The 13,186-nt window shown below is 43.4% G+C and overlaps 1 protein-coding gene across 3 annotated transcripts in view; it reads right to left on the bottom strand.

The window, feature by feature from the left end:
- Nucleotides 1-3,786: 3,786 nt before the first annotated feature.
- The window catches only part of LYPD6 (LY6/PLAUR domain containing 6), a 109,161-nt gene continuing 99,761 nt past the window's right edge, over nt 3,787-13,186 (bottom strand). For all 3 annotated transcript variants that reach the window (XM_014534036.1, XM_014534037.1, XM_005859296.2), the window contains exons 4-5: nt 8,567-8,697; nt 3,787-6,712 (exon numbers count right to left, since the gene is read on the bottom strand). In XM_014534036.1, the coding sequence (XP_014389522.1) occupies nt 6,545-6,712; nt 8,567-8,697 (299 nt within the window). In that variant the 3' untranslated portion in view covers nt 3,787-6,544. The remainder of the gene's footprint in view (nt 6,713-8,566; nt 8,698-13,186) is intronic.

Raw genomic sequence — 13,186 nt, 5'->3', positions numbered from 1 at the left:
AGCTGTGGGGCAGCGGGTGGTGCATCCTCAGCTTCTCTCTTACTGATCACTTCCTCCGTGGTTCCCAATGTTAGAAGAGTGTGTTATCCGCAGTGATCTACAATCTTTCACGAAACCTGCTCTCTTTGCTCTATTCTTTCAACTATATCATTCTCTTTGTGTCAAGTATCAGGAATAAACTGCCCAGACACGAGGCTGAAACTATCAAAGCAGAAATATCCAGTCTTGTTCAAAGAAGCGTTTCCAGACTGAGTCAAATGTTCACTTCTGTGTACCAAAGAGTGAGTTCCTGGCTTCTGCGAATTTAAGGCAGTTATCTGTCTACCTGGGGACACTGTGCAAATCAGATTCCCAGTAGGCTGCCTGAGTAGCTTGGAGCACCCAAGGTGGGTAAACAGGGAGGCCCTCACTGTCCCCTTCATATAAAATGAAGATGGCAATGGGCCACCTAGTTTGACTATATACTCATGTTGTCTCTTCTTAACATGTTCTACCCTAGCCTGGCCTAAGCTTTTCTAGACGTTTAATACTGCAAATAGACCTTTCAGTTCTGTAGATTATTTGACTTTGAAGAAAGTGAGTTTCTGGGAGGTCTGGATCTCACATTTCGTGTTGGTCTCTTGCATCAAGGAGGGTGCGTCTCTGCACAGCACACTTGGTATTTAGGTCAGTGGCAAAACATACACAGGGTCATTAATTAATTAAATATATTAAAGTCAGGGACAGGCCCAACCCTTTGAGTGTTTAGAAAGACTTCAAGGTGGGGATAAGCCAAGTTCTGACATGTTCAGGGCCAAGTCAGGCTGAGTGAGTCACAAGGGAACCCAAATATGTTCTTCCAGACCACTGAGATCTATTCAGCTCTTTTCCACACAAGCACCTCAATGCAAAACCCCTCAAGCATGATCCTTTTCCTCAGACAACCCGTCTTCACATGCCTCTGTGGGATGTGGCGCCTAGTTGCTCACTCAGTTCTGTTTTATTGCTGGGAGAGGCAAAGTCAAGCCGGTGGGCAGCCTTGAAACAGGACCAGTAGCCATGGCCCAGTGAACACCAGAGAGCATATCCCACATGGGGTGTGGGATATGCTCAGACTCTGGGTGCAGACTCCTCATGACACCAACAGTTACGCTTACCTGTAGAGGGAATAGGGGTCACACAGTAAGTTGATTTTGAATTCTCAAAGTTGAATGGATAATTGAGAGTATGACTTTCTTTTGCAGCATGGTTATATTCTGGTGATATTTTGTTCACTTTGCCTAAACTCAACAGAGTTGCTTTTTATACACACTTTCTCCAATGGAGCCTCAATTCTAGGCCTCAATATGACTTTTGAAGCTGGTTTTTGACACCAGACTTGCCATAAAACCTGAGAAAGCTATTTCTGAGTAAGTAATCATCCCTAATTTAGGTACATCATTCTGCTTTCTAAGGACATGATTCTGAAAATGATTATTTCCACTGACTACTTTTCTTCTCAAGTTCGAATGAACAATCTATAGTTCCATCAGGCTAGCTCACTTTCTTGTTTGTCCTCTCCAAACCTATTCTCTGCCCTGCCCTGTGTGGAGAGTCCTCATGGTACTGCCAACCCCACAGGGAGTGTGAAGGAAGAGGAGACCTCTAAACTCTTTTCCATAATCTGTGTCTTAATTGCTTCAAGCATCAATGAACGGACACTTGGACGAGTTTTCTCTTTTCTTTAGCGCAAGCAAGGTGGCTTTTTCAGAGACAAATGGTCTGAGTTTTCTGGGGTTCTTCTTCCTTCTGTATAACATAAAGGGAGTGTGCCTAGCCAGCATGTCTCAGTGGCTGAGCATCAACCTGTGAACCAGAAGGTCACAGTTTGATTCCTGGTTAGGTCACATGTGGGGTTGCAGGCTCAAGCCCCAGTGTGGGGCGTGCAGGAGGCAGCCAATCAATGATTCTCTCTCATCCTTGATGTTTCTATCTTTCTCTCTCCCTCTCCCTTCTGCTCTGAAATCAATAAAAATATATAAAAAATAAAGGGAGTGTACTAGATATTTTCTAAGGTCCCATTTACCTCTGATTTTGGGACCTGAGAAATGCCTTTTTAGTTAAAAAAAATTACTGTCATCCTGGTGACAAGTGTGCATGGAACAAAATTGCAGATCAGGAATCAAAGTCATCGTGTAAACGACCAGTGGGACCTCCCTTAACCATGTCAGAGCTCTGGTTAGCTGAGAAAGCTGTAAATGGATCATGTTGATCAACTTCAATGAACATCAAAGTGCTTTCAAACTGAAATCATACAAGAATCAGGGGTCGCTATGAGGAGTGTAGCAAAGGCTCCTACAGAAACCATTTCTCAGCCTCTGGATTTTAGGTCTCTAGTCAGCTTAAAATAGATATCCCCTTCCCCCCATCCAATTCCAGAAATTGCAATGGAATTAAAAATAGCAAGACAATAGTAATTTTCTAATGGGAAAAGGCATAAAACTAAAATTAGCTAAAGAGAGTAACGGCAGAGAATGAAGTCTCAATTAGAAAGTCATTTTGGAAATCTGCACTGGTTGTGCAACACCAAATTTAAGTTACACATTTTTATATTTAAAGAAGTATCAGCACCTGTTTTCCTGTAGTCTCAGTGGAGAATACTCCAGGCTAAAGTCACGATGCTTCATATTCATGCCGTGGTCCTGTTTCAAGTTGCTATGTGAGGTTAGAAAAATGGCTGAATAGCTAAGGTTAAATCTCCCAGTTATCATGTGGATTAATAACAGATGCTCAAAGAGCTTTCAATATTTCATCCCTAATAGGCAAGTTAAAGTCACTTATTAAAAACACTTGTGAAAGCACTTGAGGTATTTCAAATCAAATCTACCATAATGTAGCCAAGGCACCACATCTGGTTTTTGATACCTGGTGTGCCTTGGGTCTCATTTGTAGATAAGATCTTACGTGTGTTGGGAAAGAGATATAAAGTGCTTTTATGAAGTGAAGGCTCCTTTTAAACCCCCCAATTGGGCTACTGTGTAAGTCTATGTTTTCAAAATCAGATTTTCTAAAAGCACAGTCTACCTGAGGTGCTGTGCCCATTGAACACAGAGTTATTCAGAAAGGTTAGTGATAACAACTATCCTCATTGAAGTACATGTGTCACTTTAGAGCATGAACTGTGTCACTGATCCAGAACCTAAGAGAAAAACCTTTAACTTTGGGAAATATTTACATTTTCCTGGAAATCTCAAAATACAGGGTGTGAAAGAATAATCAGAAATCACAAACAAGCTAGAGTTTTTCAAGGTCCCTTTCAATGTCTACCATTTTACTGTGAAAATTACAATAAATTCATTGTATAGATGAAAATGACATCTACGCTATTCAAACATTTGTTTCCTGTTGCAGAAGAAACCATCAAGGGAAAATGCTTTCTATTGTATCATCATCAACATAATTCACTCTAAGAAGAGAACAAGATTTAGAAATTGTTAGTGGGGTGATACACACACACACACCACACACACACAATCTTTTTATATTTCCTGATTTAACAAAGAAATGTTCTGGGAAAACTACAGACCTGATTGAAAAGTTTGGTAATCTTTCTTTCTTGGATCTTCTGCAGCACTTACTGTCTATAAGAATCATGTGGCACGAGGAAATGGTCTTGTATCTTTTCATGCACGCATTTCTTGTCCTTCAACTAGAATGTGAGCTTCTGGAAGGAAGTTCCCTATGGCGCTAAATGCAATGCCTGGTACATAACCTGGGTGCCCGAATCATTGATTGGCGTGTGCATTTGTACAGAAGAGCCTGGAGAGATACACTTAAAACCTTTATTCCTTGATTTACAAAATGTACAATATTTACAAAATTTAGGCATTTATTCCATATTGACACGAATGCTGTGGGGAGTCTAAAAATAAATAAGTGGCACATATGTTTATATACACATCATGGCTCTTTGAACTTCAAGCCATCATCAGTGTTGGGATTTAACGGAAGCTTTAATGGGGTAGAAAAGTCAGATGGATGATCAGTCCTGGGCCTTCCGCATAAACGGCCCTTCTGTGGCTCCTTGAGGCTGAGGATGGCAAGCAAATCACTTTATTGTGAGAGACTAAAACCCCAGCCATTCTGACAGGCATACAGGGCACACACAGCCACATCTGCTTGGAGTTTGCAGTGACCCCGTGGGTGGCAGATGATGTCATTGTGGACCTGGGCCTGCGCACCAGCCAGGGGGCTTTGGAGTGCTCGTTTTCTCATTAAGAACCAACTTTTGGACTTTGTCTCCTATTGAAATCTCATGCAGTACTTGGAAGGTGTCAGTGGAGAGTGACCATGCACAAAATGTATATGTAGATATGTACAACATCCAATTTTCATTGTCTCAGAGCATCTTTATATGTAGGATCAACCTGTCTCCTCTTTTAGCAAGAGGAGTGAATGAGGAAACCATCCCTTCACCCCCACAAAGAAAAAACATCTGGGAACCCATGCAAATGGCACCCTGCAGAGGCAGGACTGGACAAACTATGCATGGTAAGATGGCCAATTCCCATGAAGTCAGTCCTGCAAGTTTTCCTAAGGGTGGCAATTCCACCCTCCCTTCCTCTTCAATCCCTCCTCATCCCATCTGTCCTAAATCAGAAGGAAAAGGCTTCATCTTATTGAGCTTCTTAGAATCACAGTACCTTCATCTCTAAAGTGTAAGTACTAGTAATTTTCCTTACATGGTTCTTGTTGGAATTACATGATCTAATTTATGTAAAGTGCTTAGCATAGTGCCTGGCACGTAAGAGGTGCTTAATAAATGTCTTGCTCCCTCTCCCTCTAATCCCCCACCCCAATTATAAGCAACTTATTGATAAACCTGCCAAACTCTGATTTAAGGCCATTTGATGCAACTTAGATTATTTTGTATCAGAGTTAACCACTGTCAGTTCATATTGGTCCCTGAGGAGGTCTCATTTTATGAGCCAGAGACATTTTCCTGTGCAGAGCAGATGGACCCTGACAACTTTATCTGCAACGGCTCCACCGAATTTCATGCAAATACGCCCCACAACCCTGCAGAGAAATGCATACCAGTGATGGTCACCACCCGAATACTTCTGGAACCACAACACTGAGGAAACCAGGAACAAACACAAAACCTCAAAGCCAACACGTTACTCTTGGTCACAACATAAGTAGCTTTTTTCAACACTGGTGCAAGTATTATAGATAATGTTCAACACATATATTACAAGCTCTACCACTGTTGAAAAATAGGTATTCTGATTTGATCATTCTGTTCAGAATAAAGAATCTTTTACAATATACTTTAGTTTCTAGTTATGCCATACAAAAATAAATATTGTATAAATGATTTACAAGGAAGAAAAAATTGTAACTTGGGGTGCCAAAAATATAGGAAGGATGGTGAAGTTTTTACTGTCTACCTCAAAAGCAATCAGCTAAAAGAAATAAAAATTTCCCACTAGGTCTCCTTACTAGTCTCACTACCATCCCACTGGTTCACCTACTTCTCATCCTAGGATATGATGTCTTCTTTCCCTATGAATCTCCAGACAATTCAATGTAGAACCTTCCCCCTAAAGTCACTGGGGATTTGAAAGGAGGAAGAACGGGGAGAGCTCTTGGGAAGCATGACTTGCTGATGGAGGAAGATCTGGCTGAGCCACTCACTGGATCCTCAGAGTGAACGAGGACCAACCTCCAGACATTCTCCCTCCTTTCATTTTAAAGTCCTCTCTCTGCCTAAATTAGCTGTGTCTGAATAGAACCCCGTGCCCGGAGAGAATACCCCAGCCTGCTGTGGGACACCCATCATTCCAGGAAGAACCAGGATCGCGTGGAGCATAACAAGGTGCTAAGTCAAGCCAATCTCCCCAATGATACGAAGGGATAAATGCCCACTTTACGGATGCAAATTCCATTAAATTAGGAAAAATCCTTTTCTAGCCCTCCTCCCCATAGAGCAAACTTTTATGATTGCCTTTTTATCTCCCACACAGAGCAGAGGGAATATGATCCCCACCATTGGGAGAAGAATGTTGGAAACATAAAGTGGACAAATTGTTCACTTCTTTTCTAGGGACTCAGTAGGAATCTCCGAGGAAACAGTCCATTCATTTTGCAATTAAAATTTTAAAATTCTAGAGCCATAAGTGAACTCATGGTTATACTTAAACCAACAGTCCTTTAACTTTCTCCTGAAAAATGCACAACTACTCACGTTGCCTAACATCTCAGAGGGGCCCAGGATCTCCTGTGGCTCATGCATATCTTCCAAATTAAGAGCCAGAACTCAATAAATGCAGAACTATTTCTTGGGGTGAAAACAAAGGTCTGTGGTATAGAACTCGGTCTATTTTAGGGGCAGGCTGGCTTTGATAAGGTCTTGGACTGAAGCAATGCTTGTTCCTCACGGGAAGTGGAGATGCTTGACTAGGAAGACATCCTTGAGTGCTGTGGTTTCACGTGTGTACTGTTGCCAGGCCAATGACTCATGCATGACTGCGGGTCTTCGAGATCCCCTCGGATTGCCACCACACATCGCGCCTTTGAACTGCTATAAGGTGAGTCCCAGCCACACCCACAAGCAGGACACTATCACTGACACACAGTGTGGCTGCCCATTTGTCTGGTTTATGGGTGACGTTGTGGCAAATGTGGCATCAGTTTCATTTCGGGGGAGCGGCAAGTTACAGATATTTCCTTCACAACAGGAAGTGCAGACCTGGAAAGAAGAAAAAGAAGGGTGATGAGAGGCTGGCAGGTCTTGGAAGGAGGCAGGGATTCTTGAAGGGACTGTCTCCTTCACGATGAGACTCAGATGGGAATGACCTGCTCTACAAAGGAGACACCAGCCTGCATCATAGGGGCTGCCATGAGATGTCATCTGGAAGGTGTGGTCAAAATGAAAGGCCCCAACGATGCTTCAAGGGACGTGGGTTCTGCTTTTGACATCGCACCCTGTGGTTATTCCAGGTTTACACGTTTCCTAGATCCTGGCTATTCCCTCTCTGAAGTGGGGATTATAAATAATACTTATCCTGCCTTTCCCAAATAGGCTCCTCTGACCACTTGCGGAAACTGACGAGGGCAACTTCCACTTGCCAAGTTTTCACAGGAAAAGTGAAGGGGCAACAACCCAGATAATTTTGACTTAAATATTTACTTTCATTGGAATTGTATGCATCATTCTCTCCATTCTGGTTGGTGAGTTAAGGTTTGAAGGGTTTTCATTTATGCCATTAATGCTTCATACAGCTTTCCTTGTGGCTCATGAGACAGAAGTAAACCCAAAGAATTATCGACAGGCCATAGCTATGCTAAGTACACACCAGAAGCTTCAGCATCAACTGGGAGCTCATTAGAGATGCAGAACCTCAAGCTAGCCCTGGACTTAGCAAACGACAATCTGCATTTTAACAAGATTTGCAAGTGGTCCGCCTCCACAGTAATGCCTGAAGACTCCACAGTGATGGGTAATAGTCTGTCACTTCCTGCAGAGACTTCAGTCTGCTCACCCCTGATAGGGGCTGGGAAGACATTTTAAAGTCGAGGAGAGAAACGGGTCAGAAGTGAGTTGGGATTCTGTCTCTACTGATCACTAGCTGTGTGGCCTGAGCACATGATGTCACTTCTCTGATCTATAACTTCCTCCTCGGTGAAGTACCCACAACGATGCCTGAGAACCAGGTCCAGCCTGCTAGAGGGTCAAGTGAAACCCTGGGGTTTACCTTCACATTGCAAACCAGGAGCTAGTAGGCAGATTATACTTTAAAATTTAATTCTTAGTGTTGGACAAGTCTTAAGAGAAAGAAGCCCCCACGAACAGTACCATTGCCGGCTATCAGAGCGGGCACTGCTCCCAACCCCCAGGAAGGCAGCCTGAGGCGAAAAAATAAAGGCCAAGGCCTGACATACAAGCTCATTTGGGCAGCCAGCTCTGAACCACCAGCCAGGGCGTCAGGGGCATTCTCCATCGCAACCGCGAGCCAGGTGGCCTTCCTCTGATCGTTATATTCTCTTTCAAGACTGCCCTCAAAGTTGGTTTGAAACTGAGTGCTTGGGCACAGGCACCAGATGGAGTTTCAGGGGAGCAACCCCACAAGGAAAAGGTGCTCTCACTCCCTACTGAAATGACTCAGGAGCCAACGCATACCTTCCCCAAATCAGCATCCTACAAGCGGCATGGCCCCATTTTACAGAGAGCTATCAGAGCTAAGCCGCCTTGGCCACCCACAGCTGATGAGTTGTTGCTGCACCTGCAGTGCTTTGCCATAGGGCATAATTGGTCCCTTGTTCCTTTTCCTTCTGGCAGTTTTATTACTTTCTTCTGAGTGGAGAAAGGGCTTGCGATAATTTTCAATACCCTCTTGGTGTTGTGTTTACATCATTTATCCTACACCCTGGCATAAATCTTTATTCTTTTAGAGAAAACAGGAAAGGAAGCATCTTCTAATGCTATAAGGACAGTCAAAGGCCAGGCTCCATGGGAAGTGAGACTTTGCTCGTGAGCACTGGCGGACATCCGAAGAGGAGAACGGCTGACTGTGCTGTACCGGCACGTGCTTTGTTGCCAGACCTTGTGGCCTTCATGCCCGGAGTCTCTGCAGCCAGTGGACAAGCACTCTTCCAGCGGGACGCAGCGTTTGGTGACAGAGATGCTGTTTCCCGTGACTTCCATCGTGTGCTGAGTGTAGCAGTATCTGGTCTCTGTTGACAACAAAAATGATGTTTTAAATGACATAGAAAATGTTAGCCCAACCTGCCCGAGGGGGAAACAACAGGAGTGTCAGCCCTGGAAGTGCTAAAAGGACCTAACAGCACGCGGGATGTGCACTGTGTTGGGTGCATGTCCAATCCCAGAGATGTCCTTGGAGATCCACTGAGCCTTGATCAGAGGAGGAGGTCTCTGCCCATCGCAATCCTCATGAGCCAAGACTTAAACTAGTGGCATCACTCCATGCCTTTCAACAAATTGTACCCTGGATTGATGTTTAGTTTTAGGGAAGGAGAGGTTCGGAGGGATGATTGAGGATGTGAGAGTCATAGCAATTTTCAGGGAGATGAAAGGGTAAAAACGTTCAAAGAACATGGGGTTAGAGGACAAGAAGTTAGGTAGGTAAAAGGTCTTCAAGGAGAGAAAAGACTATAGCAGAGGCTGGTGTGTGTATGTGTGTGTGTGTGTGTGTGTGTGTGTGTGTAACAGCTCTTCTCTAGTAAGGGCAGAAAGATGAAAAATAGATTCACTGTATCTAGAGCAATGACTTTATCCAAAAGAAAGAAGGTCTTGCCTAAGAGCACTGCCGGGTCTTAGAATTCATCGCAGAAGACAACTGACCCACCAATGAAGATGCTCCAAAATTGTCTCTCCCCAGCAGATCTCGTGTCTGTCCAGGATGGCAGGCAAAGAAAGACCACGGTGTGAGTTTCTACAGGTCTGTTTAGTTCCTAAACACCTGAGAACTTGAGATTTCTCCCAAAATTCCACGGAGAACTTTTTTTTTTTAGTTTGTAATTTAAAGTCTAAAGAAAAATGGCTTTGCCAGTGTAATTCTTTAAGTCCTCCAGGCGATGCTCAGCTTTCTAAGCCTGGGATTTAGCTGAATGTTCCCGTTCCATTTTCAGATTGAAAAAGAAAATGAATAATTCTCAAGAAATGTCACTGAGCTGTTTTTCATCCATATCTTGGACCTAACTTTGCATACTTTAACCATTTTAGATATTTAGTGGCTAATATGGAATTATGACCTTCTATGATGTTATTTATTAGGCAATAAAAATCCCCCCCCCCACCAGATTCTGTCATAAACTTGGCAGCCTTTAACCAAAGTACTCGTGTCCACAGAAGAAAGCTGAATAATTTTAGACTCTGAGAATGAGCTCACACAGACCACACTGTCACAGCCTGGGAGTCATGAATTCAGGGGGTTGAATAATCGTCCTTGATGCCTGCACCTGCCAGGAATGTGAGTGGCCTCCGGTGAATCTTGCTAAGGGCAGCGACTTCTGCAATGGCTACACTCTTGGTCCGTCTCAGTGTCCATGGGCTGAGACTGTGTCCAGGCCCTCCCCCAAGTGCTGTCCCCACACTGCACCCTGACCGGAATGTTGTCAGCTGGAATCAGGTCACCAGGCAGACCCTACCTTGCTCAGGCTCCTAGTGGGTGGGGTGAGTAAGGTCACCTTATGAGCTCATAAGAAAAGGTGAAAGCCCATAATATTTTTAAATTGAAGTGACTGTTTTCCTGATGAAGAGGAGGTGGCAGCTGTCCCCTGATTTTTTTTTTAAGCCTCTGACAGGTTTTAACATATGGAGGCCTGTGACCTGAGAGATTTACCAGCTCTTCCAAAAAGGACTGGTTTACCTCCCTGGTATCAGACTTGGTCATTTATGGCCTCCATAGGTAAACCTTTCCCACCTTCACCCCAACTTCAGATGTTCAAGAAAGCCATAAAAAAGGAATGTTCAAGAAAGCCTCCTCTTCACGCAGACAGCCAGCAGCAGCTGCCGGAGGTTTTATTGCTCCAAATGTAAATCTGAGCAGATAAGATCATCCCCTCATGGAATAAGTAAATCATCAAATGGTCTCAGTTCTGGAAACTACATTTGTCCCCCAAACAGTGAATTATCTTGTTTTAACTAAACATGAGACTAACAACTGGTGAACCTGATATAACTACCTTTTGTTCATACGATTACATCCACAACAAATTCTATTTTAATTTCTTAATTGGAATCTTATTCTACTGAATGAAATTAGAAACAACTGATGAAGCTTTCTTCTTCTTCTTTTCCTTCTTCTTTTTTTTTCAGGAAAATATGCAGAAGCCCAGTACCTAATAAGCCAATTCCTGACATTCTGGGGGGAGAAGGATGAGCAGTGAGGAAGGTGGATAAGAATTTTTTCTCACACTTCTCCAAGTCAGATCCATGACACAAAGACATGTTGAGGACACCCCATTACTTCCAGCAGTACAGACTTCGGATCTGAGGCATCAATCCCTTAAAAATATCCATTCCACTTCTTATCTCACAAAACCCCTAGGTGAGCTATAAAATGTTAACGTGGAAAGGTTCCGTGGTTAAATAAATTTGGGAAATGCTCAAATAGAGCCGAACAGGTTTCTTTCATGCACAACTTATGAGAGCCTTGAATTTGTGCTTGATCTTCTAGGGGGATGGGGGCAGGACAGGCAGAATTTCCCAACCAGAACCAGGAGGACCACATGGGGCTTATCTCTAGACTGTAGAGTTGATGAAAACCGAGTTTCAGCCACAGAGCATTGCTCTCCATGCATTTTGAATAATCCTTGGGTTAGTAATGAGGTTATATGAGAATCAAGCCTGCTGATAACTTCACACTAAAAGGATTTCAAAGGCTTTTATCTAAAAGATAAAAGATGGATTTGAATTTCTACCAAGTTAGTTTGGGCCTCTAAAAATCTCATATTCTGCACTGCATGCTATTCCCAGAGGTTGTGAAACAAAAGTCTTTTACTGTGAGATTCAAGCAAAATCAGAACAGAGTAAGAAGTTTAATCAACTACTGAAAGGCACAAAATATAATTTTCATGAAATTCACACACATAGACATGCACGCATTCTCGAACCTAGCTCTGAAACTTAAAAAAGGTTCAAAGTGAAAATGTAAATGTCCACTTACTCATCAACATGCAGTTTCCAATAACAGAAACTGTATCTAAAAAATATACATAAAATGATTTGAATTAAAAGGAGATATTAAAAATGACCAACTCTCTGGTAAAAGGCCTTTTCGCCACTGTTGCTCCGTTAGTTATGGTTTCTTTACAAACATATATAATTATGAAAGTGATGCTAGAGAACAATTCACCAGGTCCAAGAAAGTTCATGGGAGGAAAATAACTTGAATCGCAATATTACCAATTATATTGAAAAAGAAAGGCTGACAGCCCCTGCAGCACACTCCCTCCCGCTGGATTCTTCTTGTGCACGCAGCCCTTCACATCCCTCAGTGCGCCATCCAGGCCCCTCTGCGCAAGTTGGTTCACCCAAGTGTCGATTCAACGCTCTTCACCCCTGTCTGATACTGCAGAATTTCTGTGCGGTTCCAGATTCTGCTGTGTATAACTTCCTCTGTGATTCCCCACCCCGGACTTCAGAGCTTTTTCTTCTAGATTTTTTCCTGCATCTCCGTTCTCTTCATTTCTAACTTCTCTAACCTGAGTGTTGATATTCTCCCAAGTTCAGTTCTGGGAGCTTCTGTCACTCAAGTAACCTCATCCAACCTCTCAAGACCTGTCTTCAGTCTGATTCTCTCTCCTTGGCTGTAGAACCAAGTTTCTAACTAGTTCCTGGAAATCGCCAGCAGCAACGTGCACCTCACACCTCCCAAACCAATCACATCACCGCCCTCCCTCTTGGCTCTGTTTATCTTCCTGCATTTCTACTTCAGGAAGGGACATCCTGAGAAATGGCACCTCTATCTTGGACTAGAAACTTCAAAATCAGCTCAGACCTCTCTTGCCAAACTGGGTGTCTCCAAGTTCTCTGAAATGTCTCCATTATCCATCTAATCTTGTGTGTTCCATTTCCCCAATACAGGGCCTCTTTCATTTCCTGTCTTCTTTGGCTCCAATCTCTTTCCTTTCTAATGCAGGTGCCGGACAGCCAACCTCCAGATAGACTACTGAAACGAAGGTCAGATCATGCCACTCACTGCCTGGGAAAGCGTGAACAACACTTAAAATTACAAGGGACTCTAAATGTCAAGGAGCCCACTGCTCACTGCTGGGTTTATTTGACCTACTCCCTTGCATACTCTCTGTCCTTGAAGCTCTGTCTCAGGAGTATAGGAGTAACTGTGCTTCCCTGCTGGAGGCATCCATTACGTGTATAACTCAGAGCTGAAACTCAGCACTTACTGTAACTCAAGAACTGCAGTAACTCCTTGATCTAGGCCCCAGACCACCTCATCATTGCTCGCTAGATACTTTGAGACACCATGACACAACTTTTGACTATTCTTCACAACAAAACATGTTTTCCTTTCTTCTGCTCCTAGAAACCTGATATTCTTTGAGGCTCAAACCAAATGACATGTATTCTGTGAAACCAGCCTTGATTCCTACCCTCCCTCCCCAACCACAGGTTCACACCCCTTCCTTAGCTTCCTTATTTGGTATGTCTGGCTTTCCTTCTAGATCAGTGATGGCGAAC

This window comes from Myotis brandtii, unplaced genomic scaffold (assembly GCF_000412655.1).
Source record: "Myotis brandtii unplaced genomic scaffold, ASM41265v1 scaffold125, whole genome shotgun sequence".
NCBI classification, from domain to species: Eukaryota; Metazoa; Chordata; class Mammalia; order Chiroptera; family Vespertilionidae; genus Myotis; species Myotis brandtii.
Note: the sequence above shows the minus strand (reverse complement) of the source record. Positions and strands in the feature narration are given on the sequence as shown.